The sequence below is a fragment of the Lacerta agilis genome, chromosome 18 (assembly GCF_009819535.1).
Source record: "Lacerta agilis isolate rLacAgi1 chromosome 18, rLacAgi1.pri, whole genome shotgun sequence".
Lineage (NCBI taxonomy): Eukaryota > Metazoa > Chordata > Lepidosauria > Squamata > Lacertidae > Lacerta > Lacerta agilis.
This window is the reverse complement of record NC_046329.1, coordinates 11,587,725-11,607,568: the sequence shown is the minus strand read 5'-3', so window position 1 is coordinate 11,607,568 and position 19,844 is coordinate 11,587,725. Positions and strand designations below refer to the sequence as shown.

Sequence of the window (19,844 nt, the reverse complement as noted above, 5' to 3'; positions counted from 1 at the left end):
CAGCTCACCCATGCATGTGCCCCATCCTCCCATGTACAGACCCCCTCTTCTTCTCCCGCCCACACGGCCAGAGGCCTCTCGAGTCGGGTACTGCCCTCTCGCTCACTCGCCCTCCCTCTCACTCTCCTCTCCCGACCGCTCTGCCCCCAGCTGCGTGGAGATGATCATCAAGGAGCAGATGCGGAAGTACAAGGTGAAGATGGATGAGATTTGCCAGCTGGAGGCTGCCGAGAGCATCGCCTTCCGACGGCTCTCCTTGCTGCGGCAGAACTCGGTAAGCTCTTCCCTGAGCAAAGCCTGCCTGTGGATTGCCCGGTGGGGTGGGGAAGTGGCTTGTGAACTGTGAGCCGCTGCCAGTCCCAAAAAGGAGCCGCTGGTTTGAGTGGGCACATCCGCTGGCGCCCACCAGAAGTTCAGAACATCCAAAGAGCCCTGCAGCAGAGTCAGGCCCAAGGGGGCCCCTCTAGCCCAGGGCATCCAGAGGGCCAGGACAAAGAGGGGGAGCGTCCGGCCCAGCACCCTGTCCTCCCCGTGGGCAGCGTCTAGGCAGGACCTGAGGGCAGCAGCAGCAACATAGAGGCTGTCGTGTTGTTGGACTGCAGCCTCCCCATCTGCACAAGAAAAGAAAAAGGAAACCCTGCCGAAAGCTTATTAAGATAAAGCACTACTAGTGTGACATCCATAGAAGAGACCCATGAAAACAAATGGATGTGACTAACTTAGCTCCATTCATGTCAGTGGGTTTACTCTGAGTGTAACTGGGATACAACAAGGATTGGTTGGATTAGGGCAGGTGTTCCCCACCGCCAGGGATCCCTGCTCTGCAGTACAACTGCATTAAACGTCGTGACTAGTTTTTCATTGTGTTTATATTCCCCCTTTTTGTAATTTGTTGTGCTCCTGTTTCAGTTCTCTGGGATTCAGATTGCAACAACAACAACATTGGGAGTAAAAGAAGTAAAAATGCTTCCTTCATTCCCAACATCACATCTTTGTGTGCGCGTGTTGCAATTTGAATTCTGTGGGGAAAGAAACAAAAGGAGCCACAAAAATAGATTTAGAAATTGTCCTGCACGTTGCAGTTGCTGCGGCAGGCAGGCAGATTGTGAGGCGGCTCCGCCGAGACCACGCCAACAGTTTAGCAATTGATTCAAAGAGAGTCAGGAAAGAAAGGGTGCACCTCTGACTTTTGTGAATGTGGCCATCGTCTCTTTCTCCCCTTTTCTAGCTATGGCCTGTAAAACTTGGGTTTTCCTCTCCCCGCAAGGGAGCGCCGGTAGGTAGACACTCTCTCAGTGCATGACAACACAGCATGACCCCCAAAGCCAGAAAAGGCGACTTTTCAGAGCTGTTTTGTTTTTTAACCTGTACCCTTCCAAACTCCACCGCATGCTGCGTGGCTGCGCATATCTCCTAGTTCCCCAGTTACAAGAGTTGTGTCCAAATTGTGGCTTGTGGGGAGGTTGTAAAGAAAATAGGAACTGCTGCAAGTCTTCTCAGGGCTGCCTTGGAAGTCACCTCCACTCTTTCTTTCTTTTTTTGAAAAAAAGGATTTCACACTAACACCTGATGTTTGATTTATATATATATAGTCATATATATATATACTGGTATGCCTTTTATTATAATTAAAGTAGCATACGCTGGCTGGCTTGTGTCTGCTTGGTGGCAAGGGAAGAAGGTTCTTTGCACATGGGCAGAAGCAGCCTTTAACGCTGTGTCGCGTCCCGTCCCGTCCCCCCCAAAAAAACACTCATGGTGTGGAAAAACAAACATTCCTGGATACCCAGGAAGCTTGGAGCAGGCTGTGAGGCTACTGAAACCTTTGGGGTTCTCCTCCCAGTTTACCTTCACCACAGCCCTGTGAGGTAGACCCGAAAGTGGCCCGTTTACCTGCACTGCCCCCAAATCTTCCTCCTCCCTCCTTGGTGCCCTTTCCGCACTGCACCGGTTGGTTTTGCCGCCTGGGAAAAGTTGGCGAGTGTCAAAATGCCCACCCAAAGCATGCTGCTTCGTATCTCATTGCAACCCTGGAGGCGGCTTTTCAGTTGGACGGGCTTTGAAGGACCCTTTGCCTCCTTCCTGGCCCAGAAAAGACGCCAGACCTTGCTATCTCTCCCCCCCATCCCTTCCAGAGCAAAGGCCCCCCAGATGCTGGGTCAGACGATGGCACTGCGCCGAAACTGGGTGCTATCCTGGAGGGAGAGGAGACGGACAACCGAGAGAAAGAGCTGTTGATCGAGAGGATCCAGTCAATCAAGGAGGAGAAGTGAGTGGCAGGCCCCCAAGGGCGGAGCTGGGGGGGGGGTTGGCTGGGAGGCAGAGGAGGAGTTTCACTCTGGGCGTCCCGTGAGATCTAGCATTACGAGAGAGGGAAACTCTTTTCCATGCCACGCAGAGCTTTGTGAGCATCTCCCATGCTGCCCCTTTCTTACCTTTCCTCCCAAACACCTCCCCTCTGGGAGCGTTGTGAGCATGGCCCTTCCGTTCTCTCTCCGGCACAGGGAAGACATCACCTACCGCTTGCCAGAGCTGGACCAGAGGGGCTCCGACGAGGAGAACCTGGACTCAGAGACGTCGGCCAGCACAGAGAGCCTGCTGGAGGAGCGAGGGGGCCGCCCGGACCCCGACAGCCAGTATTAAGGTGCACGCTCCTGCTTTCCCGGGAACCTGCCTCGGTCTCGGCCCACCTGGCTCAGTGCTGGCAGCAGACTTCCGAAGGCAGGGGGAGTCCTTCCCATCACCAACATGGCGGTGCCCCTGGGGTTTGGACCAGGGACGTTCCCTGACCGCCTCCCCTTAAAATTCTTGTCCTCATGCCTTCTGGTGCACCATGGCTCAGTGGTGTCCACACTGGCTGGCAGCCACTCTCTGGGAGCGTTCTCAGCCCCCCGGAGACACCAAACCGCCAAATCCCCTTCCAGCAACGCGCTGGGCCACCGTCCCCCTTGTTTCTGAGATATTTCTTTGCTGGCGCCGGCTGCTCACAGCCCCTTGTGTGTCCCCATTCTCTTTGAAGGAAGGGGTGAGCCCCCTTGCGCCCGGTGCCTCCCTCCTCCTGCCAAAGACGCGGCCGGATCGCCAAGCACCCTGGTCTCCCCCCCCCCACCGGGGCAAGCCTGTCCCCCGCCCCCTCTGCCTCTGGGCGGGAGCTGCCTCCTCTGCTGCTGCTGCTGCTCCTCCAGGAAAGGCCACTGCCATGAACTGCCAAGCTCCAGCCGCTTCTCCGCAGCCCTGGACCCCAGGACCGAGGGTCTGGCCGGACGTCTCCTCCACCCTCCAGAGTCTCTTCTGTGCCCAGGTCAGCAGCAGGTCTCTGGCAAGCCTGGAAGTTCTCCTGGCCCTCTGCATCCGGAGGAGTCCCGTCCTCGGAAAAGGAGCTGGCGATTTCGAGCAGCCTGGGAAAACGGCCTTAGCACTTCTCTCCCTCCTCCCCAGGCCATGGTGCCTTGCCCGCCTTCTCTCTCTCCTGACAGACTCCGACCGGACCCCCCTTCCGCCGTCCTGTCTTGATCGACTTTCCAAGTGGTTTACAAGAACTGCTGGGTTTGTGTGGTTTTTTGTAATAACGCTTTGAACAGAGACCAAAAAGAAGACGAGACGCATCGTTGTTTATATTAAAACCGTGCACTTTTTTGAGAGAGGAGAAAAGAGTCAGAGTCGTTCTTGGCTCCCTGACCGGCTCAGGGCTGAGCTCTGGGAGCTGGCCACCGTTGAGGGGGCGCTTGTGGGCTCCCCCCTTCATCCCTGCAGGAGCAGAGAGCAGGGTGCTGCTCACTGCAGACCTCACTCCTCGCACTGGGGGGCCCCAATTCCACACCCCTAAAATTCCGCTTGCGTTTTTGCTGCTGGAACTCACCTTGAATCCTAAGCAGTTTCTGTATGTGTGGGTGGGTGGGTGAATAGAGGGGTGGGGAGGGTGTCAGGACTCTGGCGGGTTGCTTAAATCTAACAAAACGGGGGGGGGGGGGTTTAAAAACAAAGGGTGTTCCTTACACACACAAACCCTGGCAAGAGGTAGGTGTGTTTGTGTGCCTTTGTCACTGCCCCACCCTCGAAAATAGGGCTCGAAAGACACACACCGAGACAAGAAGGCACGCTCACATTTTCTGTACAATTCCCATTTTATTTCTGGTTTTTTGTTTGTTTTTGCAAAAGCAGCAAATAGCCCACTATAACAAACCTGAGCAAACCTGACCATCGGCTTTGGGGAAGGAAGGGCTGGAGGTGTCCTCACCAAGAGAACAGGGGGAAATGAGCATTTTGCCTTTAAAGCAAGAGAAACCATTTTTTTTGGGGGGGGGAGAAATAAAGAGGAAAGAAGAATGCACTGGAAAAAGTTCTAGATTAAATTAATATCAATAATAATTAAATTTCAACCCCCTTCCCATCAAACACCATCCATTTGTGCGCACGCATTCTGTGGGGGATTGGAGAGGAAAGACTTCTTGGGGGTGTCTGCACCCTCTACCCCCTTTTGGGGGGGGGAGGAGCCTGGACACCCCCCCCCCACCATCCTTAATGCACCTTAAAGGGGGGATGAAGACGGTGATGGTGACAAAACAAGGTGGGGGTCTGGGGGGGGTCAGCACTGTGGAAGCCTCACAGCGGTGAGAAGAGGGTGTTCTCCACTTCCGGCGTCAGTCTGGGGTGGAACAAAGGGAGCCCCACCCCAAAGTCTGGTGGAGGAAAGAGGAAAATAGGGGGGGCGTCAGTTTTGTTATTTTAAGGGACATTTAAAATCCATCACAAAGCATAACTTTTCCGTTGCAAAAACGCAGAACTGATAAAAACTGCAAAAAAACAACAGAATGGAGTCAAACCGCCTTGGCTGAACTTGGTGCTCCCCAGCTAGAGAAGTTCCAGGTAGGTAGCCGTGTTGGTCTGCCATAGTCAAAACAAAATAAAAAATCCCTTCCAGTAGCACCTTAGAGACCAACTGAGTTTGTTCTTGCTAGGGGCTTTTGTGTGCATGCACACTTCTTCAGATACACACTTCAGATACACACTATCTGAGGAAGTGTGCATGCACACAAAAGCTCATGCCAAGAACAAACTTAGTTGGTCTCTAAGGTGCTACTGGAAGGGATTTTTTATTTTGTTTCAGCTAGAGAAGGTTGGACTACAACTCCCAGTGAACATGGCCAGGTCAGTGAGAAGCAGTTGGGGAACCTTTACCCCTCCAGGCGCTGCCAAACTACAGTTCCCCTCACCTCAGGCCGATGGGAGTTGTAGCCCAACCACTTCCTTGGGGCACCATGTTACATCCCAGCCTTGGCCAAACTCGAGTAAACCCCTGGAACAAGAGGAACTGAGTGATGGCCCTGCTCCCAAGTAGGATTTGGGGACCCTCCGGGTGCTGCTGAACTACAACTCCCACCGGCAACGGGAGCTGTAGTCCTGACCGGAGGTCCCCCGCACCTGCCAGGCAATCCAGCCGCTTCAGGTGCCGGGGACGAAGGGAAGGTCCCTCGCCAGCCCCCCACTCACCCATTTCTCCGTCCAGGCGCCCGGGCGGGGAGGGGTTCTTGCGGTGGTCCTCGACGTGCTGAGTGACCTCCTCCCGCGACGCCGTCGAGTAGGAGCACTGCAGGCAGTTGTAGCGCCCCCGTGTGTGTTCCCACACAATGCGGCTGTTGGAGGAGTGCCCTGCAGCGGCGCAAAAAAGAGAGCTCAGCCCCAGAGCAAACGGACAAGCGTCAGGCAACACTCCAGAAACGTTAATAGGCTTAAGAGTAGATGGAAATGCGCCTGCTTCCTAAATATCTACGGAGGTTTCTCTCCGGGGTGGATCAAATTGATTTAAATCACGATTTAAATCGGGTCAGCAAACTTTTTTAGCAGGGGGCCGGTCCACTGTCCCTCAGATCTTGTGGGGGGCCGGACTATATTTTGAATGAAAACGAAAAGGAATGAATTCCTATGCCCCACAAATAACCCAGGGTTGCATTTTAAATAAAAGCACACATTCTACTCATGTAAAAACACGCTGATTCCCGGACCATCCGCAGGCCGCATTTAGAAGGCGATTGGGCCAGATCCGGCCCCCGGGCCTTAGTTTGCCAACCCATGGTTTAAGAACAGTGAAATAATACAGGTTACATATATTTTGTTAGAACATTATGAGCTTAAAGCACTTTCTCTGCAGCATCCTGCCCTGACTGCAGCTTCCAGATCAAGCGGAGCCTTACAGAGAGCACCTTGCCGTCACAGCGAAACATTTAAGGGCAGTTCCCAAACCTCTCGAGTATTCCGCCCCCCCGCCCCCCGGTGCGGTCATGAGGACTAGAAACCTGGATCAGGGCAATCAAAAATCTGAGCAACTTGGGCACAATCCCTGGACTGGCAGACAGGTAATGATGGGGGACAGAGTGACCCTCCTGGGTCTTCCGCTCACCCTGACTTTTCTTCCAGACGGCGTTGGAGATGGGGAGTCCCTGTCCCGGCAGGAACGGCCGGAGGCGGCTCTGGACGGCGGCCGGAGGCAAGGCGTAGCTCCCAGGATGGACGTAAGGCAGGAAGGGTCCTGGGAGAGTGTGGGGAGCTGGCCCCGGAAACCTGGCCAGGGGCGGCGGGGGTCCAAAGAGGGAGGGCTCCAGCAGAGGGAAGGGGTGGGGCCCTGGGGGCAGGACAGGCAAGGGCCCCGGGGGGCCGGGAGGGAGCGGGTCAGGGGCTGGCGGTGGGGCCTCCATCTCGCCGGGGAGGATGGCTTCCTTCCTGAGCTGCTGGATGACCGTCTGCAGTTTGGGGAGGACCTCCAGCAGCTTGCCGGGGGGGTCCTTTTCCGGGAGAGGCTTCTCCGGCACCAGGGGCGGGGTGTCGGCAGCAGCGGCAGTTCCAGCCGAGGAGCAGCTGTGGAGGTGCTTGAAGAGAGAGCGGTACGTCCGGAAACGCGTCATGCAGTTCTCACACCTGGAGGGGGGACAGGTTGCCTGGGGTTGGGATGGAGGACCTCTGGAGGTCCCATTCCCACATGCTACAACCATCTTTTGATTCTGGAGGTTAACGACTCAATCCCAGCTGCTCCAAACAGTGCGGGGAGGAATGGGAAACGAGTGTACTTGGGGGGGGGGAACCTTCAGGCAGCTCCAGACATCATCATCATCATCATCATCATCATCATTATTAATACCCCGCCCATCTGGCTGAGTTGCCCCAGCCACTCTGGGCGGCTTCCAACACACACAAAATTAATAATTAAACACCAAACATTAATAGTAACTATCAGATCTTATTAAAAAGTCACAATAACTTTAAACATATACCAAATAAATCAGTATGCAGTAATGCATTAGAATCCCATCGTAAACACTAAAATCAAACACCAGCAAGTAATAATTAGACAGTTTACAATAAAGAATGACTCATCTATAAATAGCAGCAAATCACAAAGCATAAAATAACAGAAATGTAAAAGGATTAAATTAAGAGACAAAAGACACACAACTTACACATTTATTTAAAACAAGAAACAAAAACATGTTCAAAAGTCCCTTTGGGGAAATGGCGGTTTTGCTATGCGTGCGAGAGATGGCCCTGGCTGCAAGCTGGCACCAGTTTGAGGACATACAAAAAACAAAACAAAAAAAGCCAGGAAGAAACCACGAAGGAATTGGTCTCCCTGTCTTGACCACTGCAATGTCTGCTCTATCGGGGCTGCCCTTGAAGACTGTCTGGAAACTGGCAGAATAGGATTCCCAGGCTGCCAAAAACACCCACACCTGCCATTGTCTACCGCAGTGTTTTTCAACCTTTTTTGGGCAAAGGCACACTTGTTTCATGAAAAAAATCATGAGGCACACCACCATTAGAAAATGTTAAAAAATTTAACTCTGTGCCTATATTGACTATATATAAAGTAATTCTCTTGATTAGGAATCAAATAAACAAATTTTTCCCACGGCACACCAGGCAACATCTCGCGGCACACTAGTGTGCCGCGGAACAGTGGTTGAAAAACACTGGTCTACCGGTTCATTCCCAAGGACAATATAAAGCCCTGGTTATGATCCACACAGGTTGCCTGGAGCGCGCCCTCTTCTGCGTAGGTCCCGGGGGATTGGGGGGAAACCTGAGCTTTGGGAGTAGATTTACTTGGCCCCATCTAGATCCTGCACATAATAATAATAATAATAATAATAATAATAATAATAATAATAATAATAATAATAATAGAGCCTTACTTGAAGTAGCGGTTCGGCTTGTAGTGCACCTTTATGTGTTCCATGAGAACTTGCATGTTGGGGAAAGATTCTAAGCAGCCCGGAGAAGAACAGCGGAAAATCTTCCCTGGAAAAAAGGGAGAGGCAACTGGGCTCATTCATTCTACAAGACCATTTCAATAACCTTGCTTTTCAGCTTTCGGTTTTTTCCGGTCGTTACAGTTTTTCTCTGTTTTATTTACATTTAAAAAATGAAAAAACTTTACACACCCACCCACCAAAAAAAATAGTTGCTGTGGTGGAAAGTACGAGGGAGCAAAGGCAGCTCGGAGGTGGATTTGAGATCCCGCCAACCCTCTTCCCCCCCCCCCCAACCTGGCTTACCCTCCACCGACTGTGTGGGCCGATAATGAACCTGAATGTGATCCAGCAGCTCCTTCATGCTGCGGCAAGCGAGGCGACAGCCGTCCCCAGAGCACTGGTAGCGCTTCCCTAGGGCGAGGCAAGAGAATTAGCTGAAGGGGGTTGGGCTGCATGACCCCTGGGGGTCCCCTCCAACTCTACAGTTCCATTATTCTACCATTCAAGAGGCCTTGGGGGCTTGGCAGCCCCGGTTTGAGGCTGGAGCAGCTCACAGCCCTGTGCCTCTATTTTCCCTATCTGTGAAATGGGAACAACCGACACATGTCCTCTCTAGGGCAAAAGACATCGACCGGAAGTGGCTTTCCAAAGGTGGGGGGAGGCACACAGGATCCATAGGAAACTGGGAATCTTGTTCGGCACGAGGGCCGTGTTCCCCTCCCTGGATAATCTTCCAAGGGCCGCTTGGCAGTGGTGGGGGGCCAGAGGAAAACGTGGGCAAAGCTCTCAGCCTGGGAAAATGTGGATGTTGTGCAGCACAGCCAGTGAGTAGGGGCAAGATTCTCTGCACCACCTTTGGGGAGAAAGGAGAGGGGCCCACCCCCAAACTGGACCCCGTGTGCCCCATTCCTTAGCCCCCTGCTAAGAAGGGCCGCCCCGGCCTCCAGCTCACCTGGGGGTCTCCTCTTCGGCAGCCGCAAGTCCTGCTTCCGCCCCCCACCGCTTGGCGTGGGGTGGCTGTGGGTCGCCGAAACCCCCGAGTTGGCCAGGCCTGGGAAGAAGAGGGGAAGAAGAGATGTTACCGGTGGCTCCCTCTGGGCTGCGGATCACGGCAGGGTCCCTGCTGGGCTTGTGGAAGGCCCCCCCTCCAGCTCCACCCCCCCCCCCAGGCATCTCCGGGTAGGGATGGGAATCCCCCCACTTCCCCATGCGAATTGCTGCCGGTCTGTGCAGACAGTACAGAGCAAAATGGACCAAACCATTTCCTTGAGCCTTCATGAGGACTAGAAACTTGGCTTTGGTTTTTTTGGGGGGGAATAGGCCTGATTTCCCGCCCTACTCACCCCCCAAAGAGGCCACGGGAGATGTCACCAAAGGCGGGGGCTCCTCTTCCTTCTCCGCTTTGCTCTTGGCGCGGCTGGGGGACACACGGAGGTCTTGGGGTGTAAGTGGGGCAGCAGGTGGCGCCGTCTTCTCCTGGCCAGAGGGGGTGAAAGGGGGCAGATGGTTAGGGGCAAGTGAGGCAGCTCTCATCTCATCTACCCCCCCCCCCAAAAAAAAGAGAAGCTCCCTTGGCAACTTTGTCGGCTTCTCAGCCAGAATGGGAAAAACACCTGCAGCCCCCCAGATGTGCTTGTGGCCAGAAATGGTGGGAATTATTACAGTGGGACTTTGATTCTCAAACGCCAAAAACTCGGAAGTGAGTGTTCTGGTTTCCGAAGGTTTTTCAGAAGCCGAACATCCGATGTGCCTGTTGGCTGTTGTTTCTGGGGCGCCTGCACCAATCAGAAGCTGCGCCTTGGTTTCCAAACATTTCGGAAGTCAAACAGACTTCCGGAACAGATTAAGTTTGAGAACCAAGGGACCGCTGCATTGTCAATTATTGCATTTGAATCTCCCCTTTTTTGGCAAAGGAGCTCAGGGCAGTGTACCTGGTCCCTCCTTCGATCCCCACACCAACCCTGCGAGGTAGGCCTGGCCAAAAGGCACACAACTGGCTCCCAAGCACGCAATGAGCTTCACCGTCAAGCGGGAGGATTCGAATCCAGATCACAGCCCCGCACTCTAACTACTACACAACACTGCCTCTCAGTTGCAGCCCACATCTTCCACATCCCTGTTTTAGGAGCTGGATGACATTATTTTTAGGCATTCGGACTTCCATGTGCTTTGATGGAAGTATATAATGACTGATGTTTTAATGTACTGTATTTTTAATCCTTTGTTGGAAGCAAATTATTATTATTATTATTATTATTATTATTATTATTATTATTGATATTATCTATTATTTTCTCAGTGTCTCGGATGGGAGAGGGAAGGATACTTGAATTGATTGAGAGTGAACTCCCCCCCCCTTTACATTGAATTTATTACAGTCATAGTATATTCCTTTATTTGGGTTTTTTAAAATTGGTCGTTGGGTTTTTTTTAATCCACTTTTTGCAGCTCTTGCGGGGAAGCGGTGGTCAGATCAAATCATGAAGAGCAAAACCATTATGAAGTAGCATATTGATAAACCATCTAAAGAGCCTTTGCAAGGTAGGGCATCCCAAAAGCCCCTTTGCTGCAGGAAGACGAGCCAAGATTTGTAGGGCTTTTGTCTGCAGAACATGCCCTGTGCCCAAATATTGCTGGCAGTTGTGTTCAGGCAAAATATTATTTTCTGTTGCTATTGCTATTCTTCTTATTATTATTATGAATATTTATACACCAACCTTCAAACAAAAGTAAATAATTAAACCAAAACAACAAAACAATAATCCCACAGGCATACCATATTTATAGCTGAGACACCCTATTAAAAAGTTGTATAAATCAGCTGTTGAAATTCAGGTAAGGGCTGTGAGGCTCAGTGGTTAGAGCACCTGCCTTGTACAATGAAGCTGCTCGGTCGGGGGCATCTCCGAATTAAAACCAGCCCTTTATTCCCACCCACGAGCGCTGGAAACTTGGGTTTATTCTGAGCGGGTGCAAGGGCCAGAGCAGCTGCTTGGCATGCAGAAGGTCCCGGGTTCGGATCCTGGGCACGACTGCCGGCCAGTGCAGACAGCATGGAGGTCAGGGGCCTAGCACTGCAAGCCGGCTTTCTGTGTTCTTGGTAGCGACGTCCCCCTTTCCCTGCCCGGCTCCACCCTCGCCCCGTGCACGTGTGAACGGGCCAAACTCGCGTGCATCGCTCTGAGCATTGTTATTATGCAATCGCTGCGGCCCACCGGGGGCCCTGGCAGGAGAGGAGGAGGGGGGGGGGTTGAAGGGGATCTTGCAAAGGGGGACAAAAAGAGCCTTACCATCCCTGCGCCAGGGACTCCTCTCGGCAACAGCGTTGCCTTTTCCAAGGGGGCGGATTCCCAGCTGCTGCTGCTGCAGCCGCTTCCTCCTCCTCCTCCTCCCGCAGCAGCATCAAAGGCGGCCGAGCTGCTACCTTGTAGCCATCTTGACGCGCAACTGTCGCGAGATCGGAAGTCCGGAGGGGGAGGGGGGAGGGAGGGAGGGCGCCCCCCAGTGGCGCCAGCGGGGAAAGGAGATCCCGGCCCAAATTTCTTCTCTTCTTTCTCTCCCTTGCTTTCTCACTCGTTTATTTCTTATCCTTTTATCTTCCTTCCTTCCTCCTTTCCCCTTTTCTCTTTCTTCCTCCCTCCCTCCCCTTTCTTTCTGTCTCACCCTATTTCTTTCTCTCTTTTTATCTTCCTCCCTCCCTTCCTTCTCTATTTTCTATCTTCCTTTCTTCCTCCACATTCCTTCTCTTTCTTTTTATCTCCCTCCCTCCCCTTTCCTTCGTTCTATTTCTTTCTTTCTCTTTTTATCTTCCTTCCTTTCTTCGCCCCCTTTCCTTCCTTTCTTTCCCCCATATCCAAACATCATTTAACATTCCTTCATGTCTTATACAATATTTTGGACTTCCATCAACCACGTCTAAAGATTTCCAATTTCCATCTCTTAATCTTCTATTTTCATAATTTCACTATTACATTTGATAGCCTATAACCACTTATCATCTTCCTAATTTCCCCCCTGTAATATTTCCTAAAGTCCTCCTTACAAAACTTCTTGTAAACCTACTAGCGTAATTTGTTGTTTACAATTGCTTTTTTAAAAAATCCAAAAATTTCTTCCAATCTTCCAAGAATTTCTGGTCCCGCCGGTTTCGAATTCTTCCTGTCGTCTTGTCCAATTCTGCGTAGTCCATTAACTTCACCTGCCATTCTTCCTTCATGGGTAATTCTTCTTGTTTCAGTTTCTGTGCCAAGAGTACTCTTGCAGCCGTCATTGCATATAAAAACATTTTTTATCTTGTCTACTAATATCTTCACCTACAATGCCAAGTAAAAAAACTTCTGGTCTTTCCTTCTCTATATATTTCTTTTTATCTCCCCCCCTCCCCTTTCCTTCTTTCTTGCTATTTCTTTCTCTATCTTCCTTCCTTCTTTCCTTTCCTTTCCCTCTCTATTTTTATATTCCTTTCTTCCTCCCTCCCCTCACCTTTTCCTCTCTTGGGTCCCAATAGGAGTCTTTCAGGCATTTCACACAAAGGACTTTCCCTCTTTTTATACAGTACAGGAAAAATATAGGAAAGCTCTGTTTAAAATAACTGTAGTTAAGGAACCAGGAGGTTTTTTTTAATTAGGAATTACAGGTCCCAACATCCCAAAGGAGCAGAAGAGACTCTTCATGTATGGAACAACGGCAGCCTGGATGTTATTAGCCCAGAACTGGAAAGAAGATAAAAGTCCCTCCCAGAGAGGAATGGCAAATCAAGCTGATAGATGGCAAAACTGATTGGAAAACCCAGAGACGACGAGGATAATAACTTTATAAAAGAACGGGAAAAATTTATAAGTTATTTTGGAGACCACTGTAAGCAGATGGAAACAAGAGCAGGATTTTGACTCACTTGTAGTGGAAAAATTACTGTGGATAATATGGTTTGATATAAAAATTGGAGTCTGGATGAATATGCAGTTTTAGATATTTAAAATGGGACCCCACGGAGAGGGGGGGGAAGTGTCTAAAGATTGGGAGAATCTCTTTTATACAGATTTGTTTGTGCAGTTTGTGTTTGTATATATTTTGTATTTGTAAAACCAGTAAGAATTTACTTCAAAAAGAAAGAAAGAAGGCAAGCGCAGCCGGCCATCTTGGAGGTGCCTCTCTGGTAACAGCAGAGCCGACAGGATGGTGGCCGCCAAGAAGACAAAAAAAGTCCCTCGAGTCCATAAACTCTAGACTTCAGCTGGTTATGAAAAGTGGTAAGTATGGACTGGGATACAAGCAGACTCTGAAAATGATCCGACAGGGCAAGGCCAAGTTGGTCATCCTAGCCAACAACTGCCCAGCTCTGAGGAAATCAGAAACTGAGTTCTATGCTATGTTGGCCAAAACTGGTGTGCACCACAAAAAAATAAAATAAATTCCTTCCAGTAGCACCTTAGAGACCAACAAGGTTTGACAAGATAACGTTGTATGTAAAATGTTATTTTGTAATGTCATACAACAACAGTTGGACTAAGATGTTTTTCCCTGTGTTAAATTATAATAATCAATAAAAAAAATTTTAAAAAGAGACCAACAAAGTTTGCAGTGGTGTGCCCCACTACAGCGGTAACAAGACTGAACTGGGTACAGAGAGTGTGGACGCTGTCCTTCATTGACCCAGGTGATTCTGACATCATCAGAAGCATGGCAGAGCAAACTAGTGAGAAGCAGATATTGTTGAACTTTATATTTTGTGTAATAAAACTGGTTTCAAATCTTAAAAAAGAAAAGAAAATATACGGGGAAGCTCAAGAGACACGCAGGACAATTCCAGGCGAGACGGTTAACCGTTTCGTAGGCGAAGTCTCCCTTTTGCCCCTCGTCTTTCTTCCAACATCTCAAGACGAAAGCCGTGATTCCATTGTGCGTTTTTAATTATGTTTCTATTTTAACTTGGGGGGGGTACTCCCTGGTGCGATGGGGAAGCATTAACTCAAAAGACACAGCTTGTGAAGATAAAGGAACATTTATTCAACTAGAGAAGGTCAAGAAACAGACTTCTGAGGTCTTGCTCCAGTTCCGATCGCCGCGGGGGCCGCTTCGGTCGCAAACCGATAAGGAATCGGTCGGCTACCCGGGACCCTCTTTGCAGGAATCCATCAAACGTCCTTCAGGGAACAGAACAAACGTGGTCCTCTTAACCTGGGGGGGGGGGGTCCTCCTCCCAGACCTCAACCGCCGGGATGTGGTTTCTTCAGCCAAGCAGCCGATTCGGGCGGAGGAGGGAAAACAGAGTGTCCGCCAGAGATCTGACATGGGGAAACCGTCGGCCAAAAAAAAGAGTCCCATGGAGGGTCTGTTTCCTGCCCCCAGGTGAAAACTTTTTTTTGAGAGGGGAAGCAGGCCAAAAAGAAAAGAAAAGATGAGCCCAGCTGGAACTCCCAGCCACAAGACGCCTCCGTCCGGAAACGAAAATGCAGGAAAGCCCAAGAGTTAAAAAAGGTGCTCCCTTCGGTTGTGAGGCAAAAGGCCTTTAAAAGGGAGGGGGGGAAAGGAGGGTTCAGGGGTTTCCAGGTGCCAGCAAGCACCCCCCCCCCAAATAAAAACCACAGAAAATTTTCAACAACAAACAAAATCAAGTTCAAACAGAAACCTTTGTACAGTTGGGAGAAAAAACTCTTCATGTAAGGGAAGGAAGCTATGTCTGCTCTCTAAAAACCAAGAGGCCTTTTCACTGGGGGGTGGGGTGCACTAAAAAGCCCCTGCTTGAGCTTGCCCCCCCCCAAGGGGGCCAGACAGTCTTGCTGCAGAGTCAAGAGAGGATTGGGGAGAGTCGTGTTCGAAAGTGTCGTCTTCTCGGCTCCTGGGGTCCCATTCTGCCCTGCAGCCCCCCAACTGCTCAATGGTGGCCCTGCTTGGCTTGCCAAGGGACAGACTCTTGAGTAGGCAGGGGGGGCAAGCGCTGGGGGATCTCTTCCGTCGAGAGGAACGGTCCACTTCTGGCTTCCTGGCCCCTCTGCTCCCACTCTCTGTTGCAAAGATAGTTCCCTCTGCCCTTAGTAAGAGGGGGGTTCCATCTGGGCGTCTGTGAGGCCAAGTTAACCCCTGAGAAAGGGGGGGGGAGTTTGGCAGGCGGGCACCATTGGTTTTTCCGCCGCCCCGTCCCCGACCGATCAGGAACTGAAGTATGACCAGTTTGGCGCTTGGCCCGGCTGGGTCTCGGGCAGGGAGCTACCTGTGTCAGCCCAGATACCTGGAATAACAGAATCACAGAGCTGTAGGTGTGGAAGGGGCACCAGCGGTCATCTAGCCCAGCCCCTGGAAGACAGCCCTCCGACCTCTGCTTAAAACCCTGCAGTGAAGGACAGTGTGCCACCTCAACCTGCAAAAGGAAACCCCAAACCTGGGATTGAACCCCCAGACTTTGTGTGGGCAAATCACGAACTCTACTGCCACTGAGCTATCCCTGATAGGCGTTCGAAATCCGCCATGCACATTCTGCGCATTTTTATCCGCACGGTCGGAATGAATTTCCGGAACCAAAATGCTTTTTCTGGGCAGCCTGAGCTGGAGTAGCGAACGGTGTTACAGCGCATTGTTGCCTCCGCTTCCCCCTGCTCACCGTTGTGAAGAATATTCGTACGTATTAATGGTCTGTGTCACCATTAAGAAAAAGAAGTAGGGTAAAAGGGAAAAGGTAAAGGACCCCTGGATGGTTAAGTCCAGTCCAAGGTGACTATGGGGTTGCAGCGCTCATCTCACTTTCTGGCGGAGGGAGCCAGCGTTTGTCCGCAGGCGCCTTTTCTGGGTCTTTAAGGATTTTACCCCAGGAAATAAACTGCCACAGGGGCCGGATTACACTGACTGGCAGGCCGGATTAGGCCCCCCAAACGGACTTTGGACATGCCTGTAACAGGCCATCATTTGAAAATTGAGACTTTAGAGCCATCTGGCATTAAAAAAAAAAGGGCAACTGCACGTTCCGTTTTGGCGACTGTAACCTTGGTTAAAGGAGCCGTTTGGTGCCTGGTTTATATATCTGAGCTCCTAACACCTGATACAAGGTGGTGGTCATTTGTGCGGCTCGGAGCTCACCTTGTGAGATGGTGTCTGTCTGCTGGAACTCCTCCTTGAAGCAAAGCATTCCACCACCTTGAGTTCCTTGGCGAAAAAGGTCGGGTAGAGATGTAAATAATAGTAGTAGTAGTAGTAATAATAATAATAATAATAAGTAAAAGGTAAAGGACTCCTGGACAGTTAAGTCCAGTCAAAGCCGGCTATGGGGTTGCGGCGCTCATCTCGCTTTCAGGCCGAGGGAGCCGGCGTTTGTCCACAGACAGCTTTCCGGGTCATGTGGCCACTTCTGGCGCAACAGAACACCGTGACAGAAACCAGAGCAGCGCACGGAAATGCCGTTTGCCTTCCCGCCGGAGCGGGACCTATTTATCTACTTGCACTTTTGACGTGCTTTCGAACTGCTAGGTGGGCCGGAGCAGGGACCGAGCAACGGGAGCTCACCCCGTCATTGCGGGGATTCGAACCGCCGACCTTCCGATCGGCAAGCCCTAGGCTCTGTGGTTTAACCCACAGCGCCACCCGCGTCCCTAACTAAAATGTTTAGAATGTTAAACATGTGTCTCTGCTCCCGGTCTTTCCCGCCTGCTGGGTCTCCAGGGTGTTGGAAGTTGTAGCCCAACCACATTGAGGGAGACTCGGGAGGCTGGCAGCTAAAAGGCAAGGGAAGTTTGGAGCTGCCCAGGGCACCCCCAAGCTGGCAACCCCCTACCCTCTTGGGCTCCCGTTGGCGTTGAGTCGGGCGAGGGTGGGCACCGGCCAAGGCAGCCTTACCTGCGCCTTGGGGCTGGTTGCTGGTGTACACCTTGCTCCTCCGCCTGTGGCAGCGGGTCCGCTTGTGGGTGGTGGCGCTGTTCTGGGCGAGCTGGGGGAACCTGGCCAGCAGCTCTTTCAGGAGCTGGACTTTGTCCTCGCCAAAGAGCATCCCGTTGCTGTTGCGGCTGGTCATCTTGGAGGAGACGGACTGCAGGCGGGGGTTAATGGCGCGGAGGACCTTCACACGGCGGTGCAGGGTCAGCCGGTTGCTCAGGCTGCCCAAGAGGCGGAGGAGGCGCTGGGCAGCCCCCCGCAATTCCAGGGAGTCCACAGGCTCCCGCTTCGCCAGGGCCTCTTCAGCCATATGGTAGATGCTCATGGCCGGGGCCAGTGTGTCCAGGACCTCGTCTTGGAGCCAGGCCAGTTTCTGGGCATCGCCCAACAGCACCCTCTGTTCCGGCGTGCCGCGCAGGTTGGCAAAGTCGTCGTTGAGGGCGGGCGTCTCGTGGCTCCTGTCGGGCAACGTGGGGCGCGGGCAAAAGGACATGAGCGCCCTCCTCTGCCGGAGGCTCAGGCAGGTGCGGCACACCCTCGTCCAGAAGTCCACCACCTCCTGGCAGGGCGTCCACTCCTGCGGGGTGAAGCAGACCCCGTCCGAGCCCACCGGCACCGCCGAGCTGCTGGAAACAGCGTCGTCTTCGGCATTGTCCCAGGTCGGCTCCTCTTCCCCCTCGGCTCCATCGGCGGCCCACCCTCCCTGGAAACTGCCCCAGCCGTCGGGGTCTCCGCTCTGGCTCTGCTGCCAGTCAGATCTCGGGGGGCTTCCAGCCCTGGCAAGGCTGACGGGTAGGTCCTTAACCCAGTCGGGGTTCCTCCACTGGTCCCCGTCCTGCTCTGAAGCCAGCTGCTCGAGGCTGCCCTTGAGGCTGCCCTTGTCCTGGGGTCCCTCCTCTGGCTGCCTCCCCCACCCCCTTTCCTCTCTTCCGGGGCTCTCCCCATCCCTCCTCTCAGGCCCGCCCCACCAGCTCCCGCCCCGAGGGGGGCTGCTGGGGGGCGGCGCCCGCTGCTCCCTGACCCCATGCCTCGCCGAGTCCCACTCTCCCCAGTCCCGCTGCCCATGGGGGAACCCCTGCTCCGGGCTGCCCTGCCTTGGCGGTGTCAGCAGCACCCGCACCCCCCCTTCCCGCTTGGGGCTACCACCCCAGTGGGATTTCCGGGGGGCTTTGGCCGGAGGCAGCTGCTCCCACGAAGGGGGCTCCCTCTCCCCACTGCCCCACCGCCTCCTCCTGCTAAAGAGGTCCTGGTCCTCCTGCTGCTGCTGGGGGGGCTCTTCCTCCTCCTCGTTGCGGGGGTTCCCTCCCCCCCACGGATCCCGGCCCCTCCCCCTCCAAGTCTCTTCTCCCTCTTCCTCGTTGGGGGGGCTCCTTCCCCCCCATGGATCCCGGCCCCTCCCCCCTCTGCGAGGACCCCTCCCCCTCCAAGTCTCTTCTCCCTCTTCCTCCTCCTCCTCGTTGGGGGGGCTCCTTCCCCCCCACGGTTCCCGGCCCCACCCCCCTCTGCGAGGACCCCTCCCCCCTCCCCTGCGAGGACCCCTCCCCCTCCAGGGCCGCGCCCAGGGCTTGGAATCCAGGCCAGCCACGTGGGGGCCCCAGAGACCCCGCCCTTTGCCCCCCTCGGGGGGACGTCGGCCCCTCGCCGCCAGCGTCTCCGATTCCCAGCAGACCCACTCTGAGTCCCCCCACCCCCACGGGTCGAAGGCCGGCGGCTCCGGAGAGCGCCGCTTCCTCCCCTTTCCCGAGCCCGCCATGGCTGCGGCAGCGGAAGAAGAAGAAACCTCCCGGGAGGATGCTTTTACGAGCGACCGGAAGCCCCTCCGGGCAGCACTTCCTGGTTGCCGCGGCAACCGCCTCTCGCGGCCGGAAACGCGGCTCCTGGAAGGGGAGGGGGGGGAAAAGAGACATTAGAAATATTCGGCTAGAGCGTCGCGGGATGGGAACTACATCTCCCGTCAAGCCTCGGCCAGTTTGGGCGGCGGCGGAGGATGACGGGAGTTCGAGTCCAGAAAGAAGCTGGAGGACCGCCCGCCCGTCTTGTCTGTTCCCCCGGCCTAGTATAAATTTAACCAGATTCCCGCCTGGTTTTGGTTTATTTTCTCGCAGGGGCTGATGGGAGTTGTAGTTCCATTGTATTATTTTTCTCTTTTGTGTGTAAGCCGCTTTGGGATTTATTTGAATAAAAAGCGGCATAGAAATAATAATAATAATAATAATAATAATAATAATAATAATAATAATAATAATAATAATAATAATACCACCATCCCTCTGAGGGCCCCTAAGCAATAGCTCAACAAATGCTACTTCACACAGCACTCAAAAAGTGACTTTTAATTGTAGGTTTGGAAGAGACCCCGGAGGGTCATCTAGCCCAACCCCCCCCACCATGCAGTGAATGTGTGGAACTCCCTGCCACAGGACAGCGGTGCCTTCCTCTTTTTATAATATTTTTTATTGAATTTCCTTTTAAAAAAATGTAAACACATCCTTAATCAACTCTTAATCTGTTCTTGCCTGCCTGCGATTCCTGCCTTGTTGCGGGCTGGGCTAGATGACCCTTGAAACCCATCCCAACCCTACAGATTCTATTAAGAGTCAGAAGTGCTGTTGAAACCGGGGAGGGGAAGGACCAACCAGCCCCAGCTGGGCAGCCAGGCCCCCCTCCTCTAAAGAGGGCAGAGGAACTGTCATCACTGCCATCATAAAGAAGGACTCAAGGATAGGGGTGATGGGGGGGGGG

At 52.8% G+C, this 19,844-nt stretch overlaps 3 protein-coding genes across 7 annotated transcripts in view; 1 reads left to right on the top strand and 2 right to left on the bottom strand.

Moving 5' to 3' along the window:
* Positions 1-3,646, top strand: part of MYO9B (myosin IXB) — a 41,047-nt gene extending 37,401 nt beyond the window's left edge. For 4 of the 5 annotated variants that reach the window (XM_033136486.1, XM_033136484.1, XM_033136485.1 and 1 more), the window contains 5 exons: positions 151-274; positions 1,229-1,276; positions 2,136-2,269; positions 2,505-2,644; positions 3,020-3,646. In XM_033136486.1, coding sequence (XP_032992377.1) covers positions 151-274; positions 1,229-1,276; positions 2,136-2,269; positions 2,505-2,643 — 445 coding nt within the window. In that variant the 3' untranslated portion in view covers position 2,644; positions 3,020-3,646. The remainder of the gene's footprint in view (positions 1-150; positions 275-1,228; positions 1,277-2,135; positions 2,270-2,504; positions 2,645-3,019) is intronic. The other variant, XM_033136487.1, reaches the window with a different exon arrangement.
* Positions 3,647-4,105: 459 nt separating this feature from the next.
* ZNF414 (zinc finger protein 414) lies at positions 4,106-11,571 on the bottom strand. The gene is made up of 8 exons (XM_033136811.1): positions 11,534-11,571; positions 9,587-9,719; positions 9,196-9,294; positions 8,547-8,654; positions 8,184-8,289; positions 6,398-6,912; positions 5,491-5,649; positions 4,106-4,679 (listed from the first exon to the last, which is right to left on the bottom strand). Exons 1-8 carry the CDS (start codon positions 11,534-11,536, stop codon positions 4,603-4,605), a joined length of 1,200 nt encoding a protein of 399 aa, XP_032992702.1. The 5' UTR covers positions 11,537-11,571; the 3' UTR covers positions 4,106-4,602.
* Positions 11,572-14,239: 2,668 nt separating this feature from the next.
* LOC117039761 lies at positions 14,240-19,795 on the bottom strand. Its single transcript, XM_033136944.1, has 5 exons — positions 19,739-19,795; positions 18,797-18,979; positions 17,067-18,363; positions 16,314-16,379; positions 14,240-15,471 (listed from the first exon to the last, which is right to left on the bottom strand). Exons 1-5 carry the CDS (start codon positions 19,793-19,795, stop codon positions 15,392-15,394), a joined length of 1,683 nt encoding a protein of 560 aa, XP_032992835.1. The 3' UTR covers positions 14,240-15,391.
* Positions 19,796-19,844: the final 49 nt, after the last annotated feature.